An 11266-nucleotide genomic window follows, 5' to 3' on the forward strand; every position below is an offset into this window, starting at 1 on the left:
CATTATTAAAGTTTTCCTTATTCATTGCTAATAACTTCTTTTCAGCAACATAAATGGTAACTTCACATGGGCCATATACATCTGTGCAAAGAGACCATGAAGAAACTCACTATTATCTGTCAAAGGAGCTGAGTATGGAACAGACCATTAATTGCTCACCTGCAAGTTCAAATTGAAGGTTGAGCAGATTAAGACAAATTCAAAAGCACTAAAATACTACCTTGAATACATGACCTGAATTTAGTAACCACCTCAAGAATAAATTTGATACAATGAACACTAATAACTAATGTCCAGAATTTTCATGGGATGACCTCATATGTAAAGAAAGTAAAAGGTCATTTAAAAGAGAGGAATCAAAGAAAAGACGAAAAATAGATGTCAAAAGAGATTCTGAAACTTGTTCTTGAATGCAGGGCATCCAAAGCAAGTGGAACACCTAACAAGTGACAAATTGAACAGAAAGATCCAAAGGGTGACACACTAAGACAAAGTAGAATATTAACGTGAAATGTACAAAATACTGGAGCTGGAAAACCAAAAGGGAAAAACGCACTCAGCATTTCTCAAGCTGAAGGAACTAAAGAAAAAAACGCAAGCCTTAAGTTATTATATTGAAGGATTCTACTGGCAAAATATTGAACAGCACAGAAATTATTTTTTTTGAAAGTTAGAAGAAATCTATAGTTACAGAACCCAAAATAATTGGATGACATCCAGCCATTTCAAGGGGTCGCATGTGATCAAGAACCGGCGGCATTGAAGAGATAAGTCCAAGCTACACTGCAGGAACTGTCAAAAAAACAAGGCTTCGGGGATTGATGGAATACCAATTGAAATGTTTGAACCAAAAGACGCAGGCCTGGAAGTGCTCACTCACCTATGACAGGAAATTTGCAAGAGAGCTACCTGGCCAATTAACTGGAGGGGATTCATATTTATGTTAATTCCAGAAAGGTGACCAACAGAATGTAGAAATTATCATATAATATGATTAATTTCACATGCAAGAAAAATGGGGGGGGGGATATTTAAAAAACTGTCACAGCAGTAAATCAGCTACTTCAAGAAATGTAAGCCAAGTGCAGAGAAAATGTGGCATGAGAGGTATCATTGTTGATGTCAGATAGAACTTGACTAAAAGCAAAGAATACCAGGAAAATGTATATTTGTGTTTTATTGACTATGCAATGACATTCAACTGTGTACATCATACCAAATTATGAATAACATTTCAAAGAATGGGAATTCCAGAGCTCTTCATCATGTAGAACCTATACCAAAAAAAATATGTAGTTGTTCAAACAGAGCAAGGGGATTCTGTGGAGTTTCAAATCAGGTAAGGAGGGTGTCAGGGTTGTACATTTTTACCGTACTTATTCAATCTGTATGCTGAGCAAAAAATACAAGAAGTTGAACTATATGAAGATGAACATGGATCAGAATTGCTAAAAGATTCAGTAACAATCTGAGGTATACAGCTGACACAACCTTACTTGCTGAAAGCAAAGAGGACTTGAAGTACTTACTGATGGAGCTCATGAACTACAGCCTTAAGGATCGATTATACCTTACCGTAAAGAAAACAAAAACCCTCCAACTTGACCGATATACAACATTATGATAAATGGAGACAAGATTGAAGTTGTCAATGACTTCACTTTCCTTGGACCCACAATCAATGCTCATGACAGCAGCAGCCAAAAATCAAATGACTTATGGCATTGGGAAGACCTGCTGCACAGACTTCTTTAAGTGCTGAGGAGCAAGGAGGTCCCTGTGAGGACTGAGGTGTGCCTCACCCAAGCCATGGTATTTTCAATCACCTCACACGCATGGGAAAGTTGGACAATGAATATGGAAGACTGAAGAACGGATGCATTTGAATAATGGTACTAGTAAAAATCGAGAATGTACTGTGGACTAACAGAAGAATTAATAAATGCCTCTTGATGCAAAAATGGCAGGATGTCATCTCATGTACTTTGGGGTGTCCTCAGGAGGGATCTGTCTGTGGAGACAGATATCATGATCGGTAAGGCAGAGGGTCTGGGAAAAAGAGAAAGAACTCAACAATCTGGATTGATACAATGACTACCACATGGGCTCAAATAAAGACTTGGGGGATGGTGCGGGGCAGGGCCATGCTGCATTCTATTATAGGGTTACCATGATTCAGAACTGACTGGAAAGCGCCTAGCAATAACAATCTAGATTTGTAGGAGAAGTATCTTGTAGCCTACTCAGGGGAGAGCTGTGGCTTTTGTTTGGAGTTTGTTTCGCTCATTTTTAAGAAGGAGAATTGACTGCTGTCACTAAAGCAAAATTTATTTGAGAGAGGAAATCTAAGCAGATAAATATAGGCTAAGTAATGATACTTAACCTGTTGTGACACATAGCACTCAGCACATGTATCTACTAAATACAAGTTGATGGATAGTGTTTCTCGCCTGCACACACACACCTATATGTAATGGTTAATTCCTTTTTTGAATTGTTTTTTGATTGTTTCTCAACATGCGAAGTGAGATTTAAGGTTACTTTAAATCCTAATACCATGTAAAGTAAACCTGTAAAAATCATGGTAAAGTGCATCTTTGGATTTGCACTTATCCAATTTTAGCTAGGTGGTGGACTGAAAACATTTGGATGGAAGTCAAAGTAATAATGATGCTTTGTATTACATAGGATGGAAGATGATTTCACTAAATAGTCACTGCTTAGTCTAGCACAGTTTATTGTCTTCAGACATCATTGCTTCTAACTACTGGATCAGGGCATGACATTTTTCTATCCAATCCCACAGCAATAACTGCTGCCTCTTTGCTTGAAAGTCCACATTGTTCTTTTTATAGCTGAGCAGGCAGGTTACCTTATTGTAAGTGTGGAAAAAAATCAAATGGCTGCATCACAAATCAGGAAAGGGTATGCTAACAATGTGACTACTGATAAGATACATTCTATTCAAGCGCATCAAATTGTGTTTTCAAAAGGTCTTCTCGTGAAATTAATTGTTCTTACTAAATTTGATATTTTCCATAAAGAAAGTGAAAGCAAAGCACTGAAAATAATAGAAATGTTTATCAATGCTGGGTAAATAAAGTGAGGTTTATTTAGACAATGGATAAATGAAAGCAGGGAGAATAAATGAATGCATTACAAGTCTACACAATTCAGGAGCATAAAGTCATAGAAAAGATATGCAGTGTACTTCAAATTGCATAATGGTCAGAATTTTTCAAAATTTAACAATATGTTGTATAGGTATTCATATATGTGATGAAGCTAGTTAGAAAATAAAATAAATGAAAAGTTCAAAATTCAGGATGGTAGTGATCTCTGTGTGGGAAAGAAAGGAGGTGGGATTAGGATAGGTCAATCCAAGGGTTCAAAGGTCATTATTATGTCCTTTTTAAACACTGGGAGGTAAATATACATATGCAATGCATCATATTTTGCTATATCTTTGCATATTTTTCACGAGTCAATACCATAGCAATGTTGATGTCCTTCATACTTTAGACCGGAATCTTTTTATGGTCCAAAACGCAGAAGAGAAAATAGTAACTCTTCCCAAATTTAGCACTTTAGTTTGGCTTTGGAATTGACTGATAACCCTTGGACATCTAATTAAATATGTCGACTTTGTAACAATGAATTGGTGAGTAATGATTCTCTGTTTTTATATAGCAAGCGTTTCTGTTTGGTCAGTTATTACTGATATTAAAATAGAATATGGAGACTATTTCTTGATAAATTTGATTATATAAGTTCATGCTTTAGTATTCTCTCTGTAAAATCAAGGAAAAGAGAAACATAGAAAAGGGTATGACTCTATAATACCAATCTGAACCAAACTCACCGCCATCGAGTCAGTTCTGAATCACAGCCATCTGTTACCCCTGTGGGTTTCCAAGGCTGTAAATCCTTACGGGAGCCGGCGCTCATCTTTTACAATGCTTCAATGTACAAATATTGACATCGGTAAATCATTTTCATCTCCAGATAGGAAAGCCACAGAAGCATTGGACCAGGCAGTTTCACAAGGAGGATAACTCCAAGTTCAGGTTTATGTCTCACAACTGAAGAGGGCTACAAGGTGGTCAGCATTAAATAACTCAGGAAATGCACTGGAGGGGTGCCCAACCCAGCCTGGGAGACGATGACCTCTAATCTCAGGCCAAAAGAATGAGTCGGAAACAGACAGAGGTGTCGTTTGGGAGAAGAGGCTTCAGGCAGGCAGATTGAGGCGATGGGTTTGGGGAATTAAAGAAGTCCGCAGAAACTAGATTCATGGAGATGGAACAACCAGAATGGTAATGCTGAGGAGCTCATTCCTGCCCCGTGAAGAATGTAACCAGTGTCACTGAGCAGCTTGTATAAAAGTTGTTCAATGGGAACCTAAACTGCTATATAGGCCTTTAACCCCAAAGAATAAAATACTATTCTAAAAAATAAGGTAAGGTACACAAAATGTGGGATACTAACACTCAGGGAAATAGGCATGGACTCTATTCCCTTATAACAGAGAGAATCGGGAAAGCTGGTCTTCTATGGTAGGAAAGCCTCCACTTTGGTGAATTAGAGATAAAGTCCAAGTACATTATCCTGCTTTAAATATCATTCCCACAGATTCTCCCCTCACAGCTCTGCTGCCTTAAAGTGAGGACAGGGCTGATTCTCTCTCCCTATAGAAGCAGACATCCTCGTGCTTTCTCTTCTCACCATGTCACCCAACCCCCCTCACACCTTCCCCCAATGCAGGTAGGAGGTTTCCTCACCTATGAGCTCAGGGACCTTGATGTATGTAGTTAGCTCCCACCTTGTGACACATGTGTCTACTGAATATGCAAGTCTTAGGCTACCTATAAATGTCCCAAGTAAGTAAAATCTTGCTCTCTTCTCCCAATTCCATGTGGACCATCAAGAGGAGCTAAAGTGAGCATGCTACCATAAAATGTAACTGACTCCTTTATTTTACTTTCTCTCATATCTTTCTTACCCTCTATAACTTTACTATAACCTTTATATATTATCACCATACAGTTGCGCCTCCCGGCCCTTTGGCTGTTGGAAGCTGGTTTCCTCTGACAACAAAACACTTAAATGATAGGGGACATCGAATAAGTAGCCAAAATATTAAAGAAAAAGTCCCTGCAGAGATCTGTAAAGATGATGTGATCGGTATTATAAATCAGACTTAGCTCCTGGCCTCCCCGCCCACTGTTGTGTTCCACTGCTGCTGATGGAGATGATACAAGACAGCTAGAAATCAGGGTTGGGGAGTCTGAGAAGTGTAGGACAGAGTGCTGGTCTACCATATTAGAGCTTAAATTCTGAGCACCTCATTTCCAAAGGCTTTGGATGAATGTGAAAACTCCAAACCCATTGCAGAGTCCCCAGATAGAGGAAGCCTCTATTGAAGTCTCTCTGATCTTTAACCAAGGATGTGCAAAATCGTGCCCTCAGGCTGCGTGCACTGGCGAGTGGATTACCTTTACCCCTCTCCAGCCAGCCTAGGGAGCGACCGTCTCTCTTAGAGGCTTGCCTAGGTGTGTCTTTGATGGACAATACTGGGGGTCACATAGTCAGGAGTCAAACCCTATTACCACATATACTCATATATAAGCCAAGTTTTTCAGCACATTTTTAATGCAGTTTTTGTGATAAAATTAGGTGCCTCGGCTGATTTTCGGGTTGTCTTATACTTGCGTTTTAGTATGCCCTGACTGTCTTGGTCAGAAGACCCTAGGCCAATCTTGTCAACTCTTTTCTCTACCATAATGTACATGTCCCACTCATGGTTCTGTTCCTGCTTCTAAAGCTCTATCTGTAATGTGACATATTGATCTGCCACCAATCATGAGTCTGTGACAGTTTCCCTAGTTCTGGGCCTTATTTTACCGGTGTCTGAACTGTGAATCCCCAGACAGCATGATAAATGGCCTTCTTCATCTGCAGGATGTGTCTGTGTGTTTGTGTTGTCTTTGTCTTGCTTAAGACTTAACAACTGTTTTCCTTAAGTTGTATTTGAGACAGTCTCTTTTGTACCTTGAACCACTACCTTGAGAGTCATATATCAGCTCTCAATTTTGCAAAACGGGGATGGTGGCACCTACCTTTCAAGGTTGCAAGGATTAGATGCGCAGTTGTTAGTAGGACTAATCTAGCCTTGGTCCTGTAGATGGTGTGTCTTTCTAACATATAACTTCTCCTGCTTTCCCATTTAAGACACAGCTACAGGTTTCCTATCACCCAGGTTAAATATTCAAACTCCTGAACGTGGTCTGGCCCCTGCATCCCTCTCCAGCCTCTTTTAGCTTAGCCACATGTAACTAATCTCAGTGCCCCAACTCCCCATAGGCTCTCATCCTTCCTAGAACACACATCTCCTCCCTCTTCTTCACTAAGACTTTGGTTATACTTCAGATCTCAGCTTGGTAATCTAGAAGAAGGAAGTTTAAATTTCTTTAAAGAAATTTAGCTTATATGCATAATATATAATACATACAGATATATGTATAAAGGAGAGGCATTTCCGATGTTCATATGAATTTATTTCAGTGGCACTCTATATACTAAGCTAGAATTTCAAGTTTTGCGAGTCAGAATCTATATTGTTTTAATATATTTTGTATCAGCCTAGAGCATTTTACATAATAAACATTAAACAATAACACTAACCAATTTACTGTCTTTTGGGAGCAATTTTAATTGTTCTAGAATCTACTGGGAAATAACTGTTATATTCATTTTTATTATCAAATATTTCACAGTTGAATATAAAATCATAGAGAAGTATCAGACTAAGGGTAGTGGTTTTGTTACCAATCGGGTAAAGATACGATTCCCCCGCCCCACACCCCTAAGTTTCAGTTGACAGTAGGCAATGATAAACATCAGAGTCCATGGGAACCATGGGAAAGAATTGCCAGCAAACTCAAGGGTTGCTGTGTGATGCTCTCTTTTGCCTCAGCCAGTGAGCGGACTTGGACTGCAAACGCCTCTTACCTCGGCATCAAGGCGAGGATCCTGATAGGCATCACTGATGTTCACCGGAAGGCCTGTGGAAGCAACCAGCTCGGCCACGCTGTTGTTTATTAGCCAGTCAGAGTATGAGGATTTCTCCATGCTTTCCTTGAAACTACCAAGGCAAGAAGTTGGAAACGAGAAAAAGATAATTTGCTTGATAAGAGCCTTATAAAGCTACCATAAAACAGGGTGCTCTATCTTTATTATGAAGGGTTAAGAGATATTAGTCACAGAACAATAGCATGGTCATTATCAGTAGCTAACTCAAAAAACACTTATCTGCTATCTTATAAAATAATGAAATTCATGGGGAGGAAGTAAAGCATCTATGATCCAGGAAGCAGCAGGCAGAGAGCAACTATGGGTGAATGAAAGTAGACCAACATGATGTTTTCCAAACTGTGTTCTGTGGAGCTCTGGGTTCTGTAAAATGTTAATAAGTATTCCCTGATAGTATAAACAGTAAAGTATTCACCTACAAGCCAAATGGTTGGCAGTTTGAACTCACCTGGGGGCCTTAGAAGTCAAGGCTGGTGATCTGAAAACCCCAGAGATCTGTTCTACTGTGTTCATATGGGGCTGTCATGGTCAGAATCAACAACAAAGACAACAATAATGACAGTTCTTTTGAAGCTTTAATCTAACATGTGTACGTAAGAAAATGTATGGAGCAATTCAACTGTATCCTAGAAGGTCCCGATGAGTCAAAATCAACTTATTGTTACAGAGTGTATAACTGCTGTAGGAGCCTTGGTAGCACAGTGATTAAAGTAATTAGCTGATAGCCAAAAGGCAGGTGATAACCAGGTGCTCCACAGCCAAAAGATGTAGTAGTCTGTTTCTGTAGAGATTACAGCATAGAAAACCCCATGGGGCTGTTCTACTCAGACTTATGTGGTTGCTAAGAGTTCAACTCAACTCAACAGTGGTGGGTTGGGTTGGTTTATAGTTGCTATAGTGCACTATAGACACTCTAACTGCTAGATAACAATGGGGGGGTGGAAGTTGTCAAGGATTTCATTTTACTTAGATTCACAATGAATGCTCATGGAAGCAGGAGTCAAGAACTCAAATAACACTACATTGAGGAAATATGCTTGGGAAAAAGGCATTTTAAAAACATGGACTTTGGGGAGTCAAGTGTACCTGACTCAAGCCATGCTGTTTTCAACCACCTCATATTCAAGCAAAAGCTAGACAGTGCATAAGGAAGACAAAGGAAGAATTGATGTATTTGAATAATGGCATTAGCAAAGAATACTTAATAAATAAGATGCTTGACAAGAGGGTTGATATAATGGCTGAAATAATGGGCTTGTAATATTTAGGAATTATGTCAACTAGACATTCTTGTCTAGGAGTGGTGGAGTCAAACCTGCCAATCAAGTTGCAGCCTGATAACACCACTTTGATGTATAAAAACAAGATATATATGATGTATAAGAGTGGAAAAAATTGTGTGTGTGTGTGTGTGTGTGTGACTTTGTCTTCCTTCTTGATGGGACTTTGCTAGAATTCTGCCTGCCTTGAGGAGTGGCCATGGGAGGCACTCAGCCCTATGCCATTTTCTCATCCACCTTGGATGCATGTGACTCTGCACCCACCAGTCTGTGATCTTCCTGATTCCTGGTTCACCTTTCTGCATCCTGGCAAGTGGCTACGTGAGTCTGTAGAGGGATTGATGGGCTAGCGTCAGACTAATGGCCTTGAATTAGACTGGGCTGGTATGCTATTATGATATATAATTACTTCTTTATATAAAGTTTTTCTTATACATAGATGAGTGTCACTGGATTTGTTTCTCTAGACAACCTGGTCTAACACAGGGTTCAAACATAAAAACAATTGTGAGGATGGTGCAGGAACCAGCAGTGCTTTGTTCCCTTGTGCACCAGGGCACTTGAGTTGGAACTGACTCAATGGCACCTAGCAAAACCAACAAGCCAGAACGATGAGCAAATCTGTCTTGGAAGAAGTACAGTCGGAGGCTTTTTGGAAGTGAGGATGGCGAGACTTCATCTCACACTGTGAACATGATACCAGGAGGGGTCAGTCCCTGGAGGAGGAAAGACAACATCCTTGGCAAAGTAGAGGGTCAGTACAAAAAGTGGAAGACTCTCCATGAGATGAATGGAATCAGCGGTTGCAACAATGGATTCAAAAGCAGTATTATTATGAGGATGTTGCAGTACGGGGCAATGATTTTTTTTTTCTGCTGTAAGGTCCCTGTGAGTCAGAACTGACTGCTCAGCATTTAACAACAACAACAATGCAAACAAGAGAATTTTGTTCATAACAATACATTAACATTGGTTCATGTCCCACAGATATGTCAGATGTTAATCATGGAAGAAACAGTGTATGGTGGGGAAGGGAACCTGTGGGGCATCTCTGTATTTTCAGCACAGTGTTTTTGAAAAGCGAAGCTTCCCTAAAACATAAAATATTTTTTAAAACTGAGGGGGAAAAAGCACAACAGACCAAAAAAGAATTCTTGAAATGAGCATCGGGGGTGGGGAGTGGGGGGAAGTAAATGTAAGTGATATTTAAACGTCAACTTTCTGCATGAAACTTCCTTGGAAGATAAAAATCAATTCCTTGTTAAAAGTCTATTATTTTAATTCTATAAGGAGTAGACTTACTCAAGCTTGGAATTTATTTAAAATCACAAAGTTATTGCAAACAAATTCTGTAGCTTGTTAGTTTATAAGCACCTACAAGGATGTAGGCCGATAAGTGGGCTTCATGTAAAAGGGCTGCAGTTTTGATATTCCTCTCTCAGTGGTACTTTGCTTACAAATGTGAGTTCCACACTGACTTCAAGGAGTGTGTATGAGCTCAATATATTGATTGTGAACAGGTAAAAGAGAACTTCCCTATTGCAGAAAGATGTAATTCCTGAAATGAGATTGCCCCTGAAGTGAGGGCCAGTGAGGCCAAGATAAACCTCAGAATTGGCAATTGCAGAGAAATGTAGGAGGAAAAGCAATATAAGCCAAACAAAACAGGCAAAATAAAATACCTCAGGACAAGTAACTTCAACATCTTCAGTAGTCTGATAGACCAATCTTAGGTAAAGTTTCAAACACAGAAACCTATTGGAAATTTAATTTATGATGATCCTTAGAATTACATGTCAAAACAATAGCTTCATTAAAGATACGGTGTCTGTGTTGACATTTCTGTTCACTTGAGTTTAATGGAATGTGTGGTAGTTATATAATTGTCAATTTAAGGATTAAGCATGGAAGGGTGGAGTCTAGCCTGTCAATCAAGTCATAGCCAATGAGGCCTCTGTGTGGGCATGGCCTTCTCCTGAGGATTCTGGGAAATCTGGTACTTCCTTCTTGGAGGCAGGAGACAGCTCTCTCTCTACTGACTTCCTTGGGAGACATTGCAGCTGACAAGACACATGGAACTACCCTAGTGCCCTGAACCGGACAAGTCACATGGATGCATCTAGACCTCTGAAGCCAGAGAAGCCACAGAGAGACCCCTGCCAGCACTAAGATGCTTATAACGCCACTGGACCCAAAGACTTTCTACCCACTGGCTTGTGATCGTCCTGCATTTGGCTCCATTATATGTGTTTCGTGAGTCTGAAGAGGACTTTGTAGATTGGTATCAGACATATGGGCTAATATCAGACTTATGGCATTGGACTGGACTGAGTTGGGATGTTTTCTTAATGTACAATTACCCTTTATATAAAACTCTTTCTTATTTACATATGCATGTTTATGAATTTGTTTCTCTAGTCTACCCAGACTAACACAGAATGTCTTCACTAGAGTCTCCATGGACTTCAAGTATGACCATTGGTTGGGTACCTAGTAAGTCCTAGATTCACTGCTGGGTCCTGAAGAGTACTGGGGTAAACAAGAGAGGGGTCTCAAGATCAGAAAACTCGAAATAATGAAAATACATGGTGGTAAATAGTATATTGAAAAATATACAATTATTACATAAACAGAGAAAAGAAGGGTTCGTTCTGTTTGGATTGGGAGTGATATTTGGGGAACTGCTTCCCAAAAGAAGTTGATATGAGCTGGTTTTTAAAGGATTAGCAAGAGCTTAGTAGGAGCTAACTGGCAGAGAAAGAAGAAAAATAATGTAAACAAAAACATGACATAAGCCCAGCATTAGAAATCTGCCATTAAGTTAATTCCTACTGGTAGCACCTCTAAATAGGGTTTCTGCGGCTATAGATCTTTACAGGAACAAGACAGCCTCA

The 11266-nt window shown here is 39.5% G+C and overlaps 1 protein-coding gene across 1 annotated transcript in view; it reads right to left on the reverse strand.

Moving 5' to 3' along the window:
• PDE11A (phosphodiesterase 11A) overlaps positions 1-11266 on the reverse strand; it is a 441211-nt gene that overhangs the window by 235725 nt on the left and 194220 nt on the right. The window contains exon 6 of the mRNA XM_004701714.1: positions 7012-7144. Coding sequence (XP_004701771.1) covers positions 7012-7144 — 133 coding nt within the window. The remainder of the gene's footprint in view (positions 1-7011; positions 7145-11266) is intronic.

This window comes from Echinops telfairi, unplaced genomic scaffold, assembly GCF_000313985.2.
Source record: "Echinops telfairi isolate 266 unplaced genomic scaffold, ASM31398v2 ScPeMD7_3;HRSCAF=10, whole genome shotgun sequence".
Taxonomy (NCBI): Eukaryota; Metazoa; Chordata; class Mammalia; order Afrosoricida; family Tenrecidae; genus Echinops; species Echinops telfairi.